This window comes from Nannobrachium achirus, assembly GCF_963921795.1.
Source record: "Nannobrachium achirus genome assembly, chromosome: 13".
NCBI lineage: Eukaryota > Metazoa > Chordata > Actinopteri > Myctophiformes > Myctophidae > Nannobrachium > Nannobrachium achirus.
The window spans coordinates 19,896,481-19,920,202 of record NC_137833.1 but is presented as its reverse complement, the minus strand read 5'-3'; the positions used below and the strand labels follow the sequence as shown (position 1 = coordinate 19,920,202).

At 42.2% G+C, this 23,722-nt stretch overlaps 1 protein-coding gene across 1 annotated transcript; it reads left to right on the top strand.

Moving 5' to 3' along the window:
• Positions 1–1,993: 1,993 nt before the first annotated feature.
• On the top strand, positions 1,994–23,722 carry inpp5f (inositol polyphosphate-5-phosphatase F; the record flags this gene model as incomplete). The annotated part of the gene is made up of 20 exons (XM_080740205.1): positions 1,994–2,093; positions 5,936–6,016; positions 8,172–8,308; positions 10,235–10,360; positions 10,597–10,764; positions 10,886–10,942; positions 11,337–11,535; positions 12,623–12,802; positions 12,997–13,064; positions 15,263–15,387; positions 15,481–15,558; positions 15,761–15,881; positions 18,034–18,162; positions 20,119–20,236; positions 20,335–20,533; positions 21,377–21,448; positions 21,541–21,614; positions 21,794–21,922; positions 22,163–22,250; positions 22,433–23,722. 20 exons carry the CDS (start codon positions 1,994–1,996, stop codon positions 23,601–23,603), a joined length of 3,420 nt encoding a protein of 1,139 aa, XP_080596331.1. The 3' UTR covers positions 23,604–23,722.

The following is a 23,722-nucleotide window of genomic DNA, read 5'->3' as shown; positions in this document are numbered from 1 at the left end:
AAATAAAAATATATTTGACATTTTGAACAATGTTTGGTTTGTCATCCTTGCCACGAGTGGCATACTGAGCAAATGTTGACATGTGAGTGTTTACAAAACCCACAGTAGCACATAAATATAGATTAGATAGTAGGCCAATAAAATACAAGTTTATTTTTTCCTTTGGCTTTTGTACAGCAGATAAAATAGTTTGTCTTGGGTGTGTGGGGCCATAATACTGTATCAATGTAACTGAATTGATTTGAATTGTCCAAATCATTTATATCGGTTTCTGTGTGGTTTTCACGGATTAATTGCTCCGCCTGAAGTTTCCACGTAATAGTCTTAATTAAGGTAAGAAGAATAACAACTGCCTCTGAGTTGGAGTCCCAACATCTTTTTCCCCAGCGGCCCCTGACTAGTCATGGATAAAAACCTTTGCTATTATTTCGCGTGATTCCTAAACCCACCAGGATTGAGTTAAGACCCGCCTCGCGGAAACGCGAGGACTTCCAGGAGTGGCTGAAATCCCTGCCTGACACATGGAGGGTGGATAAAGTCAGAGGCATGAAGACTTATACTTGAGAAAAGCCTGCATTTGCACAATGCACAACTATTAATTTCTCACTACAGTGCTCAAAATAAACTGTGCTAAAAAAAACTTGAAACTGACTTAATTGTACTGGGAAAACTTTGTAACTTTGCTAAAGACTTTGCTATTATTTCACAGTAGGTGAGATCATAAAGCATGTGTCTGACTTGTATTTATTTCAGTCACAAATTGCTCAGCCCGCCCCCCCCCCCCCCCCCCCCCCCATAGAAAAAGTATGTGGAGCAAATACATCCTCATACTTCTATTCACCTAATTTAGCTGTTAAATTATTTGTATCCATCATAAATATACACTCCTCCATGGGCTGCTCCTTACATTATGATGCTCCGACATATTCTCACGCACACACCATGCAGTTACAGTTACTTTCCCCATAACCCACACTCTGCACATATTTTGCAGCACATATATTCGAACGGGTAAGGTCTAGTATATATATATATATGTGTGTGTGTGTGTGTGTGTGTGTGTGTGTATATATATATATATATATATATATATATATATATATATATATATATATATATATAATATTTTAATAATTTGATTTCACATTCTATATATATATATTCTATATACGTATATATATGCCTATATATATAGAGAGAGAGAGACAGAGAGAGAGAGAGAGAGAGAGAGAGAGAGAGAGAGAGAGAGAGAGAGAGAGAATGGCAAATGCATAATAGCCCAGGCTATAATTGTCAAAGGCTATTTTCAAAACAAAACAAAATATGTTATAAATGCATAATAAAAGTGTTACTAACACGGAAAACAATAAGTCTTACTTATTAATGTTAGTTATTTATAGGAAAATATTGAGGCAACAAACAGCACCTGCTGGTATGACGAGTCAGGTACACGTCACGTGACATTGTTTAGAGCAGGAAACTGTTGTTGGGTTGGTTGGGGTTCATTTCGTCCTGAATGAAAAGAAGAAAAATAAACAATGAAAAGGAAAAACATCGTCCGGAGGAACATGAATTTTCACACGCGCTGGACGCATATTAGAATGTGAGCCTCGACGACATGTCTACGGAACGGGACGCCTTGTTGTTCGTGGAAAGGGTCATTAATAATAATATGTACATTAGTCGCCGAATGAACAGATCCGACAGCAAGCATCCAGCTGCCGCCGCTGCTGCTGGCTGCTGCTAGCATGCTAGCCAGCTAGCTCAGCTCCGCCTGTGTGTGTGTTTGCGGTGGGAACAGATCTGGGCGAGCTAAGCGGTAGCTAGGTTGGGTCGGGTACTAGGGTAGGGTAGCTCCCGTGGCTCTACACCAGCCGGGACGCGGTGTTGAGAGGGACATTAATTAATCTATTAATTAAAGCAGACCGACCGCAACAGGTTTTTTTTGGGGAGCCACCGACTGACTTGAGCACTGTATATACAGCAAGAGGACATGATGGAGCTGTTTCAAGCCAAGGACCATTACATTCTGCAGAGCGGAGACCGTGCTCTGTGGTGTAGCCGACAAGATGGGACCATGAGCGTTAGACCTGGTACGTACTGGCTCGGTCTGTGTTGACAAGACAACCGGTCGGCACATTAGAGTTGGTCTAATAATCTGACTACTACAACCTATGACTACTACAACTGGATTGTTAGCCTTGTCATGACACTCTATAGAAGTATATGAGACATCAAGCCCAGAGCAATTACATCTAAAAGATAAATGTAGTCTGGTGGTATAGTGGTGGAAAAAGTACTCACATTTTATACTTAAGTAAAAGTATCAATGCTACAGTGTAGAAATACTCTGTAAATTTACTTGATTAAAAGTGCAAAAGTATTGGCATCAAAATGTAGCCTACTTAAAGTACCAAAAGTAATGTCCCATTTCAGGTTTTTCAAAACCTTTTTAGAATAGCAGATGATCTACAATCGGCTATTTTCAAATGGCCGAAATGTATACTAATACAGGGTTGAATGTATGTTTTGTAATAATAATCTACAAAGTAACTTGTCACTAAAGGTTTCAAATAATTGTAGTGAAAGTAGTAAAAGTAAAAGTAGCCTACAACATTTGCCTCTGAGATGTACTGGAGTAGAAGTAAAGGTATCAGAAATGGTGTTCCATTCCATGGAAACACTCAAGTAAAGTACAAATATTTCAAAATTGTACTTCAGTACTCTACTTACAGTAAGTACAGGTAATGCACTTAGTTACTTAGTTTACACCATTGTATGTATGAGTTGACACTGAGACATCAAGCCCAGAGCATTACATTTACAAGTATAATGTAAGGTCTGGCAGTGTACTGTCTCTGCCCATGGCATGCCTCTATTTTAATGTCACAGTAGTTGCTGTTTCTAACCTCATATATTGACCTAGTGTAGCTGTATGCCAATTCAGAATCTTGCTAACAACATGTCTTGAATAACATTAAGAGTAATGGTTCCAACAGTGCAGTGAGTGCACTGCACCATGATTTAAATGCATTGTGCAACTTGACAGTACACCGCCGCACACATGGACTCAAAAGTTCTTGTTTTTTTTGCTTCTAATGTTACACACTGAAAGTTAAACTACCACCACCAGGCTACTACCCTGATCGTAGTACAGACAAAGTGTCACCTTTTCTTATCGAGTTACGATATGGTGTATTTGAACTTGCACAGTTCACTTATGTGAACATTTCCCTACCTCATTCTCAATTTAAGAGGCCCCTACCTCTAGGTTGGTTGTCTCATAAATTACAATCAGAAAATGTTACAGTAACTGATTTACAGTGCCTTAGATGATTATGTAGCTTACAACACACAATGCCGCTGTATAATCCATATCTTTGGGTTTCAACTTTAACTTTGAAATGAGTAAAGTTGAAGTTGAAACCAACAAATGTACTGTATGTTATTAAAGTTAATGTGTCATTCATTGTTAGTGGAGCAGTTCACAGTCTTCACACTACATCACATATTATTAGAACACTCCCATGAGAGCCCTCTATGACAATGGGAGTGGGAGGATAAAAAAATATGAGCCATATTTCCCATTTAGGCCAACAGCCCAAACTTACAGAAAAGTGTCATCAGAGATACTGTACTAAAAGGCTGTGAATCTTGCGCTCCTTATTGGTTGAAGTCATATGGGTGTGTGCAGCCAGCCTGAACAGGTTTGGGTTGCACCACTGTTCCATTATTTAATTGGAAAAGGGTTTCCACTCCTCATGTGCCCTGCTAACGCTAGTGCAGTGGTGGATTTCCATGATATTACATATTCTGAACCAGGTTGTGTTTCTTCTTTTTTTTATACATAAATCTAGACCTTCCTCACTGGTGGGCCCACACAGCCAATTCCCTTGTACATAGAGTTCTCTGGCTCATATAACAGGAAGAGTCATTGTCTTGGGCTGCCTACAGCACATACTATACTCCCCACCCACCCTTTGCTGCCAGCTCGTGGCTTCAGTTCCTTACTTTCTTTTGGACACACCCTTGCCATTTTCCTAAATTTCTACACATACCGGTATGATGACTCAATTCCACATCAGCCCTTGAGTCCTGACCTAGCCTGTTTTCCTGACATGCCATTAAGACTTAAAAGAGCTATAGTCAACTTTTTCTTGAAAAACGGACGCTAAAATAAAAATAATGTTTCGAAAAAGTTGACTATAGCTCCTTTAACAGTACAAACTGTCTTTAAATGCCTGACTTGTAGAACTCAAGTCAGGCATTTCCATGGCCATCAATGTATGCTTGGCTAGATGCTTGAAAAAGACTAGTAAATTAAGTCAGACTCGTTCTTGATTGATACTTTATTAGTCGTAAATTCAATTAATTACCGTAATTCAATTCATCTTAACAGTAAACAGTTAGACTCAACTTCAATAGTTATGTTAGCCGCAAATTGCAACACTAAAGTTTTTGTTTTATTTTATGTTGAATCTAGGGTTGCAATAACTCCCGTTGGCAGCCAATGCATCCAAACAGTTTTTTGCTATCTGATTGTATTAAACGACGTCAAACTCACCAACATTGCGGCTGTATGGAAAGCTTGAATTATCCTCTTTCTATCAGCAAAGTGTTTGTTTCATAGAAATCCACCGTAGACATGTTATGAGTTACTCTCTGTCAATAAATCCGAGCAGACATGTTTTTTTTTTTTCTTTTCTAAGTGTTGAACTTTGGAAGCGCTCGTCTTCAATAACGCCACGTCCCGCTTCCTCCTGCCTTATGTGCAATTTACAGGTGGTACACAGGACCACTTAAGTGATTTCCCATGAGCGCTTCCAATTCCAAACTTAGAATCACCTGAACTGAATTGCTTGACAGAAAGTAGCTCATAACATGTCTACGGTGGGTTTAAAGAGGCTAATCCAAGCTTTCCATTCAGCCATAATGTTGGTGAGTTTGACGTTTAATACAATCAGATAGCAAAAAAAAAACGTGAGGTCCTCCCTATGTTCCCCACGTTCTATGTTCCCTACAGGTTAACATTCACCAGGTTAACATTTACCACCATCAGCAGGTTAGCATTCACCAGCGTCAGCAGGTTAGAATTTCACCAGGTTAGCATTCACCAGCGTTAGTTTTACTGAGGTTAACTCATACAGTGCCAGGCGACTTTTAGAGCAACTTTCTCACTATGGGCTTCCCTGCCAAGCGACTTTGGGCGACTTTTACTTAGAAAAAAAACAAAAAAAAAAATTTTTTCAAAAAGATTTTTTGGACCCCAAAAAATGTAGTAGGCATGATAGAAATCGCGAAATTGCATGTTTAACCCCCATAGCAACCCCATCTATCAAACATGGCAGCCATCTTTGTTTACATTATAGGAAAACATAATGGCTATTATCTCAAGAATGCCTGAACGGATTTCCAATCTTTTTTTTTTGTTTGAAAGCTGTGAACAGCCTGCACAAACATGGTGCATGATCTGTGCATGGGTGTGCATGATCTGTGCACTACAAATTACATGGAAGTCTATGGAGAGGGCTGGCACTAATGCCACTCGAGGGCATTTTTAATTGGCAGTAAGTGAGTTAAGGTTAGGTTTAGGTGGTAAGTGGGGAACATAGAACCTGGGGAACATACAGTAGGTATGGTCCCAAAACTGTTTGGATGCATTGGCTGCAAACATATTAAAAAAAAGAAATCTAGTGTTGCAATTTGCGGCTATAGTTGTGTGTTTGTTTATTTATACAAGGTAAGGTAAACCTCCCTGTTTGATCATTCAAGCCTTAGTACACAAAGGTTTGCATAAGCTTGGAACATGATGCTTCATTCTGGGTTAGTTTACATCTTTACTGCCAGCTTGTGTCTGGCCTGTACTGTCGCTTTGATTCCTCTGCTCTCTACCTCAGAACTGAAGTTTGATTTCCATTCTCAATTTTTCATTCAGCAACAGACCTGTTGCTAGCTTGGAACCCAGTGTGCTTGGGTATCGTAGAGGGCGTCATTGGAAAAATACAACTTCACACAGGTAAGCGAGTTATTTGTGCACATCAGCCTCTGCCCTCAGTTGTTTTCTCTGCTATGCGTAACTGAGAGACATAACATACATGCATAACATATTTCCTCTGTTGCTGTGAACAGGATAATTAAGCTGTCTGATTATACAATGCATTTGTCACTTATGGGAGGGTGTGAAATGGTTGCGTCAGCAGGTCTAGTTGTAAAGAATAGTGTGTTAACCACTTACACCATAGGCCTACATACTTCGTTAATCGGGGTCCCTCAGGGGTCTGTCCATATCCTACTCCTTTTTCCCCTCTACACCAACTCTGTTAAATATCTGATCTAGAAGCTCACAACGAGGCACATTGCAATGTGTTGTGAGCTTGTAGATCTGCTATTTTTGCGGAATGTTCGCCTGTTATGACACGCCCAGAATAGGGGGCAACTATGCTGTTGATGAAACATTATTTCACTGCAACCTGAAGATGATACCATCTGTTACATAACATATTGTTAATATTATTGTTCAAGATACTGCAGGCCCAAATATACAGGATTTCACTGTTGACATCCTGTATACTGTAATCTACTCATTTCTATCTATTCCTCCTATTCCTTAGCCTCGCGTAACCAGTCTGGTACTTCTATATGGAAGGTTTTTTCCAAGGGGCGGGTTAAAAAAAAGGCTCTGGACACAATTGGTTAGAAACCCCGATTGGTTACCCAACTCTCGGGGTGAGGAAATGGATTCACAATTGAGCGGGCCAGACCCAAATCCGCCAAGGCAAACTTTCTTTTTTTGCATTGGCGGATTCATCTGGTTCCAGGCTTCCTATTCCTATCCCAGTGTAAGCAATACACATAATAGATTAGTTAGTAAATGTGTTACTACCATGTACAGGATGTCACTGTTGAAATACAAATCAAATGTCACCTGCTTGTTAGAATATCATGTTTTCTATCAATTCCGTCTTTCTTCCTACTTCTGCATCTGTCATGTCTCGTATATCTTCCAGTCACATAATATGGCTTGTGAAGAGATGTAGGCTATATAACTATAGAACATGTGTGACAAAAGCCTTGTTGTCATCTTTTTCTCCAAGCTCGCATATTGCTTACAGATGAGTAATTCAGTTGAATGACCAGTCACCACCTTAATAGAGGAAAGCTTTTAGGATGATGACAACACAGGATTAGACATCAAGCATCTATATTGGAGCAATTGGTGGCAAACCTAAACCACAATGTTTAGCTACATATTCTCACAAACACCTCTCACAAAAATAGCCACCACGTCGAACAAACGTGAAAATTTACAACTGTCCACATTTTAAACATGCCACTCTTTGAACCGCATTTATTTCAATTTAACAACATCTCACCTCACGCAGAGCAGCCAGTCCTGACATAGTATTCTGAGCATTCTGGCCAGTGTTGAAACGTCAAAATGTGTGTGCGTGCGTACGTGCGTGAGTGTGCGCAAGTGTTTTTTTTCCCCAAAAAACTTTTTTTTTTTCAATTTTTTTTTTTTCAAAAACATTTTTTTTTTCATTTTTTTTTTTTTTAAAGAATTTTTTTTTCAAAAAACTTTTTTTTTTCAAAAAACTTTTTTTTTTCAAAAAAACTTTTTTTTTTCTCAAAAAACTTTTTTTTCTCAAAAAAAGAATTACCCATATTTGGCCATTACACACACCACACATATGCTATCGTGTACAGTACACTTGTGTACTGTACACGATAGCATATTTGGCCTTGATGTAAGAAGTTGATCAGTGGGGATATACTGTGTGTGTGTGTGTGTGTGTGTGTGTGTGTGTGTGTGTGTGTGTGTGTGTGTGTGTGTGTGTGTGTGTGTGTGTGTGTGTGTGTGTGTGTGTGTGTGTGTGTGTGTGTGTGTGTGTGTGTGTGTGTGTGTGTGTGCGCGCACATGCGTGTGTATAAAGCATTTCCTCCCTCCTAAAGAAATGCCACGATCAATTATATTATTCTAAGAAATCACGTGGATTATCATGAATTAAATGTCCATTTGCCATTTTAATGTTTATTTATATTTTACCTTCATCATAGTTTGAGTTTGTCGGAGCAGCTGGTTTCGTCACACCTTTTAGAATGTGCGGCATTTAGCGCTCATGAATGATGACACATCCACCCCCCTACCCCCCTCCCTCTCCTGTTGGCAGATCTTCCTCTCGGTCTGGTATTAATCCGCCAGAAGGCGCTGATCGGCCAGTTGCCAGGAGACCACAAGGTCTACAAGATCACCAAGATAGCTGTCATTCCACTGTCTGAAGAGGAACCCCTGGAGCTGGAGCTGGAGGTGTGTTAGCCAACATTGTTCTGAGTCATGTTAAGCTTTGCTCATGGGCAGTGGTGGACTGCAACTAAGTACATTTGCTTGAGTACTGCACTCAAGTAAATTATTTTGAGTATTTCTTATTTGTTTTTGTAAGCTTATGACTTTCACTCTTTTTCTACATCAGAGGTCTTCAACAAGGGGTCCAGGACCCCTAGGGGGTCCCCAGATTTACTACAGGGTCCTCCAAATCTTTGTGCGATAGAAACCTTTTTCTCCTTTCTTATATTAACCACTTGAACCCTAGTGTCCCTATTCTAAGAACTTTAGCCAAAAATAGCAGATCTACAAGCTCACTTGTAGATCGGCTATTTTCAGCAAAGAGCTTTGGTGTGTAGAGGGTAAAAAGAGCAGACTAAGGACAGAGTGAAAGGTCAAGTTTATTAAGTATTGACGGTTCAAGAGGTTAAATATCTGAAAACACAATAATTTACATGAATCCAACATACACTCATAATTGTGCTGTCAAACGATTAAACTATATGAAATCTATGAACAGATTGTGGGGGTCCCTGCTTCATCTCTCTCTCAGCTAAGGCGTCCTTGGCCTGAAAACGTTGAAGACCCCTGCTTTAGTATATACTTTGGCCACCACTGTTTGTGAGATTGTAATTCTAATCATTTTTCTTCAGCTCTCAGAAGCCTGATTTATACTTTGGCATACAGTGGTGTCACTAAATGCCAAAAATAGACTACAACCTCATACGATACTTAGCGTTGTGAGCTTGTAGCTCAGCAATGTTTTGGTAAATTAAGCCTGACTCTGTCTGTTTATAAACGTATTCTTCTTCAGTGTACCCAAGCAGACCTTGTATATGAGTTATTATAGTATGATTCATCTCTCGGGACACTGCTACAAAGTGAAATTGGCCACAAAATGATTTTGATTTCATTCACTTACAAACATTAATGCAAAGAGATCTCAGAGGAATCTGTGTATTGCTAAGATTTCAGTCTTTCAGGGCAGCTTCATGGATGATGAGGAGGAGTTTTTTCAAGTGAGTAATATCACAGTTGGATAGTCATCCTTAGATGTGATTTTAGACCCCTGCTTAAAAAACATCCTCCCGATACGTCAGAATGATTATTCCTTTCCTGCTAGAGATCCCTATAGTTTATTAGTAGTTTAGAGGCAGTAGTGTGATTATCTGGAATACTGTAATTCTTGTTATTATGTGCTTTAATCCTAGCTAGAACATTATTCAATTTCTAGATCCCATTTGGCCTACCATAGCTTTGATCCATAGCTTTACACCATAGCTTTGATCCTCAGTTGTTTCCAGTGATTCTAGTGGCTGTTTTGAGTTGAAGCCAAGGCATCAATGGCCTCATTCATGAAAAAGTGGAGCACTAATTTTGATAGGTAAAAGAAAAGGGGTCCAAGCTAGAGCTCTTCAGAGGGTAGTAGAATATGAACCGAACCGGACCCGATTGACCGTATAAAACCACATACCCAAACCCGCACAGGTCTCAAGCATTGTAGGGTATTTTCGGTTCGGGAAGACCCGGGAAGACTAAGCGGTGCTGGGGGTCAGGATCCTGCCCACTACCACACACTACCATGTTTGCAGGTAGAAGGCTGGCAGGGCAGGTGCAGTAGTGATTGCTACAGGCCTGTTTGGCAGAATAGCAGGGGGTGTAACTGGGCAGGATAACATGTTCCTCTGCATGTGTTCCACCCTTCTGGTTAAACTCCTAAATGTCACATGAAAAGAAGCAGCTGGTGATACCATGTGTGTCTGGAGGAGACACATGGTTGTCCCCCCAACAACTAGGGGTTGCCAATGACAGGGACTATACACATAGGCATTTGGCAATGCCTAATTAAACTTGTAAATCCAAAGTATTATGGTATTACCAAACTGGTCCAATCATAAAACCTTTTTTCAGCTCTGCAAGAAGCATCACTTTGGTATCGACAGACCAGAGAAACTGACCCAGTCTCCAGACGAGTCCAAGTTCATGAAAACCTTCAGTCAGATCAAATCCAATGTGGGCGGTCCCATCAAGAAAAAGGTAGGCTCTGTTTTTCCCCCCACTATGTTTTTGTAGAATTAAGATTCTTTTTTTGCTGCACAGTAAAATCCTCAGTTTGACCATGAGAGTACTCCAAGAGCAACAAATACAGAGACGTTTTCTGTGTGGCCTCTTTGTCATCGTTAAAGGTGAAATATTGTCTTAGAACTGATTCCTTCTTCCATGTCTCTTTCTCCATCCACCCACCACCTATCTAGTACACCCCTGCTTTCCAGGTCAAAGAGAACAAGGAGAAGGAGCGCCTGGAGAGGAGGTTACTTGATGAGCTCTACAAAGTCTTTATGGATTTCGACTCCTTCTACTACAGCTTGACCTACGACCTCACCAACACCGTGCAGCGCCAGGGAGACACTGACAGGTCCAACCTGCCCCTATGGAAACAGGTTAGGCACTGTTATTACTGAGCACAGAGAAGTGTATGGAAGGTGATGATCTGTTACACATTCTACACAACGTGTTCTTGCATCTATCTGACAACAAGTTCTTAATGTTTTTTTTTGTCAGGTGGATGACAGGTTTTTCTGGAACAAACACATGATCCAGGAGCTTATTGACCTTCAGGTAAAGGACTTGTGTTGCATCGTTTCATATATTTATTTTGTTAAAGCACAGACAGTCATGGCATGTATAGGCCTCTCACATTTATTAGACGATTGCCTAGTCGTAATTATTTGAAATCTTGTGCATAATTGTCATAATCGTTTCCAATGTTGAGAAAATGCTACCTTAATTGTCCATGATGGTGACGGCCTCAGCCATGTAGGCTTACATATGGAACTAATGGCACTTACTTGTGTACACTCTGGGTAACTGCCAAAACTTTATCTGCAATCTGCATTAACATGAAAATACTTAGTGATAACTGATAATGGTTTTGCATGATGACAGTTCACATTTGCAGGCCTGGATACTTAACATAAACTGACCATTGTGTCCTCTGCTTTAAATGCTCCAGGTCCCAGAAGTGGACTTCTGGGTGCTACCAATCATCCAGGGCTTCGTCCAGGTGGAGGAGCTGGTGGTGAACTACAACGAGACCTCTGATGAGGAGAGGAGCAGCCCTGAGACGCCGCCAGGTCAGCCCACCTGCGTGGACGACATCCACCCCCGCTTCACCGTGGCCATCATCTCCAGGCGCAGTAGACACCGCGCAGGTACGGCGCACAGCTAGACATGATTCTCAACCCGGGGGTCGGGGCCCCCCCCCCCGCCGGGGGGGTTCCCCAGATGACCTTTTTACTGCCTCAAAAAAAGAGGGGAAAAGGGAAAGAAAAGATATACAGTATTATATAAGGCCATTACTGCATCAAAAGTATTCAACAAACTATACTAGCTATAATACAATGCAATATTTATCTGTGGAACCGAGTCAAACAAAATGCCTCAATCAAGTCATACAATTCCAAACTGTGCTTATCAGGGAGGGGGGGTCCCCAGTTCATATATAACTAGCCCTTACCCGTTCAAAGATATGAGCTCCAAAATGATGTGCAGTGTGTGGGTTATGGGATGTGCACTGTGCACACAGTATATGAGGGATGGAAAGTAACTTTAACTGGTGCTTGCATGATGTACTGTAGGAGCATCAATGTAAGAAACCCGTTTCGTTTAATGGCTACAGAGATACTGTCCCCCCCCCCCCAGCCCGCCCGCCCACCCGCCTGCACACACACCCGCCTGCCTGCACACACACACACACACACACACACACACACACACACACACACACACACACACAGAGCTGGTTAAACATTTTGCCTCATGCTAGATGCAGAATAGATGTGCCTCAAGCTAGATGCAGAATAGATAGTAGATACACCATAAAAATGCTAATATACAGCATATGATTTGTGAAAGTGACAAACGGGCTTCACAGTTATGTCAGGTGTGTTCATATGCTTATGGTGATGCGATTTCAGATCAATTGCTCCAGCCACTGAGGAGAAACGCTGTGACAGACACTCAGACATTCGCAAAATTATAGTATAGATTGTTTTTGAGGGGTCACAGCCTGAAAAGGTTGAGAACCACTGAACAAGAGCACAGTTAAGACTGGAAAGATCACACATGCACTGTGCAGTTTGGACACTTTTTCATTCTTCGACAAAATATGATTTGTATTATTAGCTAATAAACGGTACATGTTTTTTTTTTTGGTGCATGTGTTTTTATGGGACTAATGGGAAGGATACCTTATGACATGGCTAAGCTTCAGTTGATAAAGATTCCTTCTCACCAAAGGGATGCGGTACAAACGCAGAGGAGTGGACACAGATGGCCACGTGGCCAACTATGTGGAGACCGAGCAGCTGATTCACGTCCACAGCCACACGCTGTCCTTTGTGCAGAGCCGCGGCTCAGTGCCCGTCTTTTGGAGCCAGGCGGGCTACCGATACAACCCCCGGCCTCGTTTGGAGAAAGGTCAGTGTGCTCTGCACAATATTCAGAACGCCCATGGCCTCTCACTGAGCTGTGCACACAGAGCTGCTTGTTATCACTTTACTGTCAAAAATAGCACCTTACAAAGATGTAGACCATCTCACAGGATTGTTTGCCTGTAGCTCTGTCACTGCTAAAAGAATGATCAACAAGTGTACTTTTCTGGTGTTTTTCAGGGGAGAAAGAGACCATTCCTTACTTTGCTGCCCACTTTGACGAACAGCTGAGGCTCTACACAAAGCAGGTGAGATGCAAACCAGTATGCATCTGCGCTTGGCAAAGATTTAAAGGGGTTTGCATGCATTTCTTTGTCCTAGTCTGTATCAAAAAAAACATTTACAAGAATTTGGTTCGCTAAACCTATTGTCATTAATTTAGCTAGGATATCATGTATTTCATTGTGGATAGATTTGCTGCCATTTCTCTGATCAGTCACATTTACATAACTGACTGTAAGTAATTACCGGAAGGTTGTATTGGCTTATTGTCGGTATCAGCTGAGCAACAAGAGCGTTTATCCCCTTTTTAATGCACTAGACCAGGGGTCTTCAACGTTTTCAGGCCAAGGACCCCGTGGTTGAGAGAGAGATGAAGCAGGGACCCCCACAACCTGTTCATAGATTCCATATAGTTTAATCGTATCTGTTTTCAGATATTTAACCACTTGAACCGTAAATACTTAATAAACTTGACCTTTCACTCTGTACTTAGGCTGCCCTTTTCCCCCTCTACACCAAGGCTCTGCCGAAATGCCTCGCAGCGTGAGGCGTTGTGAGCTTGTAGATCTGCTATTTTTGTTAAAGTTCTCAGGATATGGACACTAGGGTTCAAGTGGTTAATATAAAAAAGGAGAAAAAAAACTTCCTATCACTCAAAAATTTGGAGGACCCCCTGTTGAAGACCCCTGGGAGATGGATTGCTGAGGTGTAACGCCATACCTACAGTCTGCTACCATATACAACAAGTAGCTATCCAACTCATTATGCTGAGTTACTTGGTACTGCCCGGGTAGCTCTGATTCAAAGGCAAGTGCTCTAACAACTGAGCTACCCGGACATGATCATTATAATATTAACCCATTAAGGACGGGAACCCCTTTTTAGTGTCTAGTCAACATTAAACGTTTAATAATCAAATAAACTTAATAGAAAACATATGCACATATGCTACATAACATAACTGGGATACCAAGTAAACATCAAACCTAGCATCTGTCTAAACCTGCTATCTAAATAACATTCTTGGCATACCATTTGTGTTCAAGCAAACCGTACGTCTACAAATACTGTGAACCAACATACACGAATGCTTAGTATAACAAGCATCTATCAGGAAATAGACTACAAGAAGTGATACAAGGAATGAGGAGTTCTAGGGAGTGAGGTGTAGTCTGAAGAGGTGAGTTTTCACACTGCAGTGGAAAATGGGGAGTGAGTCTGCAGTCCTGACTGGGGGGGAAGGTCATTCCACAGCTTTGGAGCCAAGAGGGAGAAGAGTCTAGGACAGTGGTTCCCAAACTTTTTAGCTTGTGACCCAAAAGAGAAATTTGATGTTTGCCTGGGACCCAAACTAGTGAAAACAGCAGACCTACACGATTGTAGACCTGCTATTTTCACTACTTCTTAAACCTGGCTTTTCTAATTTATGGAATTTCTTTGATTGTATTTATTATTGCGACCATAGGTCGCATTTACTATAAAAAACCTCCAGATCCTGTGAGTGCGTTGCAGTGCGTGTCACCTCATGTGAGTGCGTCACAATCCATGACACCTCATCCCAGCTCGGCAGAAAGATATACTGTAGCTGACCTGTTCTGACATCATAATGATGTTGCAAATGAATTCCGTCCTTGTCTGACATCATAGACCTGACTGTGACGTCTGACATCATACAATCCCCTTTATAAAATTACTTACAAAACACCTTTGGAAAGAAATTTGTATTCATGAAAAATGAATTAATAATATTAAGAACAAAATGTAGGAAACCAAAAATTAAGAGCTATTCATTCACTTGCTACCCATAAAATATTGGTCCACGACCCACAAATAGGTCCTGACTCACTGTTTGTGAAACAGTGGTCTAGGATGCTTGGAGCAATGGTCAGGATGTTGTAGGGAAGGGGCTAAGGCAGGGACACATGTCCTGTGTTAGCTGATCTAAGTGTACAGGGGTGTAGTACTTTATGTAATCCAGGTCTCATGACTACAACATTTAAATGTGTATGTTTTCAGAGTGCTTTGCAGAGGGGAGGTGCAAACGGCTGCCACTTTGTTTCATGTCAATATGTATCTAACTTTAAGCCAATGTCTGTTTTGTGTAGCGATGGCTGCATTGAATCATTGAACAGATGTGGCGATATTGTACCAGGATAAAATTCTGTGCTAAGCAGAGGGCTATTTAAATAGATTGAAAATTATTTTTGTTCTCATCTTGTATTAGGTCATCATTAACCTTGTGGACCAAGGTGGACGAGAGAAGATAATTGGTGATTCTTATCTCAAACAAGTCCTCCTATACAACAATACAGACCTCACATACGTCTCATTTGACTTCCACGAACACTGGTAAGAGATGCACTACGGAAAGTAGACTTTTACCCTGCAAAAAAAAAAAGTATGTAGTGTATTTACTTCCCCTATTTCCTTCCTGTTCCTCAGCCGAGGTATGAAGTTTGAGAACGTGCAAACGCTGACCGACGCCATCTCTGACATCATCACTGACATGAAATGGGGCTGGTGAGTGTCACTGACGAGGTTTCATGATACTTCCTCTCATATACTTTGATGGTGGCATGATTGTACTACATGGAAAATAACACCGGTCAACTTTGAGCAGACTGATGCATTTTGGGATTCCTCCCAGTTATTTGGATTGAAACTGATTTGTCAATCTGAATTCCATGAACGCATGCTAAATAATTGTACCTTCCTGTGTTAGGGTTGATTCAGCGGGAGTCATATCCCGGCAGGAAGGCATATTCCGGGTAAACTGCATGGACTGTCTTGACCGGACCAATGTGGTTCAGGCTGCAATTGCTCGTACAGTAATGGAAGCTCAGGTGAGATTTCTTTAGCCCCTCTAGCCTGTATCCATCCCATTTATTTATTCATATATGTATGTATTTACAGTATGTATGTATGTATGTATGTACAGTATGTATGTATGTATGTAATGTATGTACTGTACGTATGCATGTATTTTTATTGTAGAGAGTAGAGAGACCAAGTAGTAAGGGCATTTTATCAGATATCTGACCAATCTGCTAACTAAATCGTTACCAATAAATGTCTTCACCAATGTGTTTCTAAAGGTGTGTAATAACATGTACTAAAAGGTTGAATTTCAACTCCCGGGGGAAACCTCATAAGAAACTGCTCAAAGTCGGGTAACCGCCAACCGATTTTCAAGAGCTTAAATTGGACTTGAGTAACTTTTGAGGGGTCAAACTAGGGATTCTTTATGATTATGACTTAATTGCTAGCATTTATTTTTCACTACAACCACTCCTTAGTGGAAAAACTGCCACTCACACTTTTTGCATTTACATATAAAGTTGCATTTATTTAAATTAGTTGCATAATACTCTAGCAATCAGTAAGACGCCCTAAAGGGCGAGGTCGCGCACATGGACGCGTGCACACATCCGCCTGGGTGACAGCAGACTGCTGGCCGAGTGCTGGTGCTTTGGCATGGGATTAAACATTTTTTAAATATCTGTTATCGGTACCCCAACTTTGATCAGCTTTTTTTCTGGGTTTCCCCCGGGAGTTGAATTTCAACCTTTTAATACATGTCATTACACACCATTATGAACACACTGGTAAAGACATTTCTTGGTAACGAATTAGTTGGCAGATTTTCATATGTTTCCCTTACCAAAGGTCAGAGAGAAGGTAGACATGTGAGCAGGGTGGGTGGAGTATGGAAATCTGTACTCAAATCTAAGTACAATTACTCCCATAAAATTACCCGTAAAAATTACCATTTGAGAAACCTAATCGAGCAAAAGTAAATAAACTAGTAAGACGCCTCAGGGTGACAAGCGACCTCGCCCTAAAGGGTGAGGTCGTGCCATGTCTTGGCCATCTGGCCAGTGATGTATATCGGACCAGTTGCCCGTATATGGAGACCCCTGGTACCCATATATGGAGATCCATGTACTGTATATGGAGATATGCTGTGAGAGCCCAAACATGCTTACTCGGTTATTGGTTATGTGAAAGTCCTATGATGTCTATGACATCTGACCTCATACCCTTTTATGCCCATGGAGATCCCTGTCTGTAGAACCAGCCACACAGATATGGGCTGTCTTCGCCATCTGTCTTGGCCATATATGGATTCTGTTAGTGTGGTATGTGGCTGACGTGGCCTCCATATAAGGGCATTCCCATATGAAGTCCTGGGCTTAATATGGATGTCATTAGGGAACTCCACATATGGGCATAAAAGGGATTCTGTTAGTGTGACATCACAGTAAAGCCAGAGCACAATGTCAGAGCAGCAAACCCATTCTGTTAGAGTGGTTCCCCAACATCACATTGATGTCAGAGCAGCAAACCCATATACCGTAAAAAAGTGTACACGTCCAGACGGAGTCAGCATGTGCCGTTTTACATACTAAACTGCGACCTTCGGTCACAAAAAGTATGTATTGTCATCGACCATGCGGGAGATTGGACTTGCCAACTTGTGGCCAGTGCAAAAACTGGTTGAGACACCAGGGACCCCCTGGGTCCGTCCCTTAGAATAGAACATTTTTCACACATTAGCCTTGCGACCATAATATGAGCTATGATTCATGAGGACAGGGACCATAATCTTTGGGGCTGCTTGTTGAATTAATCTCTAGCTGGACAAGCAATATTTCAACCCTGAGCCTATCATTACTTAGCTGCTTGGCTGGCATGAAGACAAGTACTGTACAGGATGGACAATATTCAGCATACAAATGAGTTGAGAGCTCCATGCATCAAGGTTCAAACAGCCTTCTCACAGGACACCCCTAACAGTCCCATGAGTCATGAAATGCATATGGTCGTGTTATTAAAGAGCAAGTACAAGAGAAAATAAACAATGGAGCCAGGCTAGAATTCCACAGTTGCGATGTAGAACTGAAAGAGTAAACAGTCACTGTGACGTCACAGTAGTGACAAAGGGCCTGTGGGGACTAATACCTCTCTCTTTCCGTCTACCTCATCTTCCTGCAGCTGAAGAAGCTGGGTGTGATGCCTCCAGAGCAGCCCCTTCCTCCTAAGTGCTACAGGATCTATCAGTTCATGTGGGCCAACAATGGAGACACCATTAGCAGACAGTATGCTGGCACGGCTGCCCTCAAGGTATCTCATTATTGCTTATGCAAAGTAACTCCTGTCTGTGTCAGTGGGCATTTCAGTTCGTCACCGGCCTCGATACTTTAAGGCTACCGGTATTCATTTAGACAAAGTTCTGGCTCACTCGCTAGAGTCCTCATTATGCAGTGCAGGCAGCAGACAGCGCATACGTTATGGTCAGTCCTGATGTCTGAGTCATCCTGCCTTTAAAAAAATCACACCCGTGTGAACTGAGCGGTGGTTTACCCACCTCATAGATCATGTGTACCGATTTTTGTGACATTTGAAGAAAATATGTAGGAAAAGGAGCAAAAAGTGTGTTTTGGAGAAAATTCAAGATGGCGGAAAATCTATCCTGGCGCAAATGGGCGTGGCCTATATGGGGAGATGCGTCTTGACCCAAGGAATCCAGGGAAAAAAGAATTTTAATTCTCCGATCTACGGTTCAAGAGTTACGGGGCAAAACGTAAAGTGGGCCGTTATAGCGCCACCATGAGGCCGAGTGATGTAATTATTTTTCGATTCATTCTTAAAATCATTATGAATCTCCTCTCCGAGGTTTGAAACGTGGGGACAATTAAGCGTCGTTTTTTGCCGATTACGTCGGCATGGTAAGGCGGATCGGAACGAAAGGTAATAGCACACCATTCCCGGCCGAGCCGCACATTTTGATGTATATATTGCGCGAGTGGCGTAAATGGTGCGGCACTAGTTACGCGCCGAAGTTTAGGCTACATACAGACACGGACGGAGACAGACCCACACACACGGCCACGTATAGGAGCGTTGTGACCACCGCTCAATAACAAGATGCTTAACTGTAGATGCTTTATTTGTCCTTGCAGCCATCAGGACACAAAAATACACAATACATAGACAGATCACACTTTGACAATACTACAGTACACAGCTCCTCTCTGATAGAGAGGGAAATAGAATAGGCTACCAGTCATAGTTCGAGAGGCATTACATATCACATTACACATTTTATGCATAGAACTGAGATAGGGCCTGTTTGTTCAGAAGTCCTATACTTGTGGGGACAAATGACAAAATGTAGTCCGCAACATTAGTATTTCGCACTGTCGCTCTGATGACAAAAGGCGGTATTGACCGGGTGTGTTCTATCCAGGGTCTCATACATTTATGTCATACTCTCAAGTTGTACCACAGCTATATAGTAAGAGAAAATGTTTGGAGGAACAGCAACGTGCACAAGACATTTGGCGGTGATCTGTCTGGCATTTTGCGAGATTAGCTCCAGACAACACACAGACTCACAAACAGGCTTTGCCATCTACAGACTACCAGCTGGAATCCAGACTGACTCACTCTGTTCATTATTCTTTTCCCCCACTTGATTCCTGGTTTATGGTTTACAGACTAGACTAGAGCCATGCCATACAGAAGACTATGGTTCAGATTAGAAATAATACATTGGCTATAACCTGATAATAAGATTTAATTAAAGCAGGGTCTAATTCTGACAGATAATCCTAACTACAAGAATTTCACCCTGAGGGATAAATAGTGTTATCTTATCTCTTATATCTTAAATGAGCACATTGTGCTTGTGCTGTTCTTGCAACCTGAATCTGAGTTGTTTTTGTGTGTTTACTTTTTTCTGTCCCTCAATGGAGTTTAGAACTGTAAATCAACTGTATAACCTTTTTAAAGGTCCATAGCAGGCTTGTTTAGTTCTTTAACTGATATACTTGGCATTACTGAGTTTCAAAAGCAAAATTAGTTGACACTTGAAACTTGCTTGAATAAGCTAATGCAACAAGCAAAATATCATTGATCATGTTAATTTAGTTTTTCAAAGTTTTGTTAGTGTAAGTAAAATTTCTGGCACTGAAAACTACATTTATTGAAACCACTATAAACTCTGAAATGATCAAGAGTAACAGGAGTTGGACTACATTCATTTGAACACTGTTTTGTATCTGTCTTTCACTATAGGGTGATTTCACAAGAACAGGGGAGAGAAAGCTGGCTGGTGTGATGAAGGATGGAGTGAACTCAGCCAATCGTTACTATCTGAACCGCTTTAGGGACGCTTACAGACAAGCAGTCATTGGTAAGGAAAACTGTCATTCTTGCTGAATTCGCCTGACTCCAAAACAGCCCTTTTCAGCCTGATTAACACCTTTCTCACGTCTCTCCCTCCCACCACAGACCTAATGATGGGCCATCCGGTGACAGAGGACCTGTACTCCATTTTCAGTAAAGAGAAGGAGCACGAGGAGAAAGAGAAGGAGAGCCAGAGGGGAGCCCAGGAACAGGTCAGCCTCCTGCTGCAGACGTACATGCAGCTGCTGCTGCCTGACGACGAGAAGTTCCATGGGGGCTGGGCCCTCATCAACTGTGACATGAGGTTAGTGGATCAGACCAGGGATGCATTCCCTTGAATTTGCGTCTGGGGGCACCGCCAGCTTTCACTTGCAGAGACCGGATGTCGGCTGTCCACTCCCCTTCAGCGCTCCACTTCCGGTCGCATTTGTCTTTGTTTACATTCCTAACATTCCTAACATGTAACACGTTGTAACAGGAGTTGCCGACAGATTCAGCTGCGGAGCTCTGAGATTAAAAGGCGTCTCACTTTTCCTTTTTTTAGTTAAATTAAGTCTGGCATTGGAGCTGATTAATTGTGGATTCGAACCACTTCCAAAACGAAAAAATATCCGCGTGTAAAAACTAAAGATCCGCGTGTAAGTTATGGTCCATAGAAAAGGGGCCGTTTTGACCAAAGACGCGACGTGGAAAAGAATCCAAGATATACCGGTATTCATTTTTCTGCAGCCATGATGAATACAAGTCAATGGACGGCCGGATGTCCTGACTACATTATTTTGCGAGGCATCGTGGGAAACTTATCCCTCATTTTCCCGTTGAGCGCTGGCTATTGGTTACCAAGGTAACCAGTTAACATGCTCCTGGACATGTTAACGGTCCCGCGACACCCCACGGGGGGAAACATTAAAACGTCTGGGAACGTGTTAGCCACTCCCATGTGTTAACCATGCAGTAAATATGTTTAGCATTGGCTCAATGATTCAGTTAAGTGTGGTAGCGTTTTAAAGACTTCTACAAAATAAAAAATAAAGCCATTAACAGGAAAATGGTGTATTTTTATGGTTAATGTATGATATACACTACTGACTACCTATCATAGTTATGGAAAGTTGACAATACATTATATAAATTCTCTCTTCACTAGCCTTATAGATGCAACCAACAAGGATGTGGACGTCCTGCTGCTTCTATCCAACAATGCTTACTACATTGCCTAGTAAGTAATGACTATACATATTTTACGTTTGTTTACAGTGTTATTGTGGCGCTACTTAACATTTAACTTTGTGTTTATTTTCTCATTTACAGCTATGATGACGAAGCAGACAAAGTCAACCAGTACCAACGCCTCAATTTAGATGGTTTGGAAAAGATTGAAATTGGTAAGGAGTGAGTTACAGTATGTTGAATGTTCTCATTCTGATCAGTTAATCATAAAACATTTCCCTAAAGTGCAGCCTATTATTTTACAGTGTAAGATCCCTGAGATCTTTTTTGAATGATTTATATGTCTTCATACAGTGGTGTTGCGTGCCAATGAATGACCTGTGTTCTTTTGCAGGTCCAGAGCCCACTCTTTTTGGGAAGCCAAAGTACTGCTGTATGCGCTTGCACTACAGGACTGAGGAGACAAGCGGATACTTTCACACATTGCGAGCAGCAACTCGCAATCCTGAGGATGATGGAAAAGGTAGTGTGTGATTCTCCTTACATTTTAAAGTGTTGCACTTGCAACCCTATAGTATATTGGTGTTTTAAAGAGTAGTGTAGTAGTAGTGTCATGTGGGGAGCAGGGATCTCAAAAACAAGAGTATATGCAGTGTATGGTGCAACCCATTGTTTTTATCTTTAAAATGAGGTTACATTATGCACTCTTGCATATTAAAAAAATACATGTTTGTGACTAACCCTTCCATCATGATTATATCAGACACGCTACAGTGCATTGCTGAGATGCTTCGGATAACAAAACAAGCCATGGAGCTGGACCTTATAGTGGTTGAGAAGAAGCTGGAGAGGTGAGGAGTCATTCATTTTCTTTTCCATGCTTGTCCCTCTTTATTCGTGTTAATTATTTTCTTATGCATATGCACAGATCTTAATACATTCCTTTCTACATGGATATCATCATATAAACCTGTTTTTGTCCACCACTAACAAAAGCTGTAGCCATTATTCTCACACTGACTATCCTTTCCAGGCGGCAGAGCAAACCTCACGAGGATATAATGGGCATACAGAGCAAAACCGCAGACCATGGTAGCTCTGGACTGGCACAGGGCAAAAGCTTTCTCCTCAATAAATTCTCCTCACTCAATCAGAAGGTGAAGCAGACCGGCCCCTTCAAACCCCTTGGAAAGCTTGGCAACTTCTCCAAGCCTGACGTGAAGGTGAACTTCCTGAAGCCCACCATGCACGTGAACCTATGGAAGTCAGACAGCAGCTTGGAGATTTTAGACGGCAACCTTGGAACCGGGGCCCACAAGGATCTTGGCGACGACAACTCTGACATCTCCTCTGACTCTGACTCGTACAACTCTGACCCAGAGCACCCATGCTCTGGCTCCTTGGAACATGTGGACTATGTGCTACCCAGCTGTGGCATTGTGGCATCAAACCCACGGCTCGGCAGCCGCTCCCAGTCCATTGGCTGCTCAGATGCACTTAACATCCCCTCTGTCATCCGAGTCACTGGGTGTGAAGACAAGCAGGAAACCCTGTACCAAGCCGGGGACGGCAATTCCCCCGGAGCTGCCTCGGTGGCCGAAGAAGCCATCCTGATTGACTTTGGAACCCCCATTGAAGCGTACTGCCACCAGTTTGCTCAGGACGCACAGACCAAACCTGTAGAGGTGTTTGGCGAGGAGCATCCAGCAGTTGTTGGCCCACAGAAACCCCCAGTGCCTCTGCAAACGAAGGGCCCATCAGACTCAAATGAGCAGCCAGGAGATCAGAACCAGGAGCCCCAGCTCCCCAGGCCGTCCCAGCTGGATGTCCAGTCCACTACCCCCAGCACAGCCCAACTGACGGTACAGAAGCCCTCCTCAGCCGTCTCAGGAGGCCCTCAGCAGCGGAGTCCGGCTTCTCAGCGGAGTCCGGCTTCTCAGCGGAGTCCGGCATCTCAATTGGAGGGCAACCTCGGTCCCTCGCCCGGCGACAGCAACGGCAGCCGAGTGGTGTCCCCCTTTGCCAAGATCAAGAGCTCGATGGTGCAGGTGGCCAGTTTCACTCAGGCAGGTCTTACCCAGGGCTTAAACTTTGCCGTGGCGAAGGTGCAGAAGAGCCCAGAGCCGGACGCTGTCAATGAGACCCAAGAGAGCGACCTGAAGGCAATGTTTACGCAGTGCCAGACCAGGATCATTCAGATCTAGCTCTTTCCTTGAATCCAGCAGGATTCTGTAGTAGTATATACATTAACTTCCACTATGGTAGCAGTAGCATACGCTTGCACAAAGGGCCACTACTCGGCTAAGAACCCTGCTTTTAAACT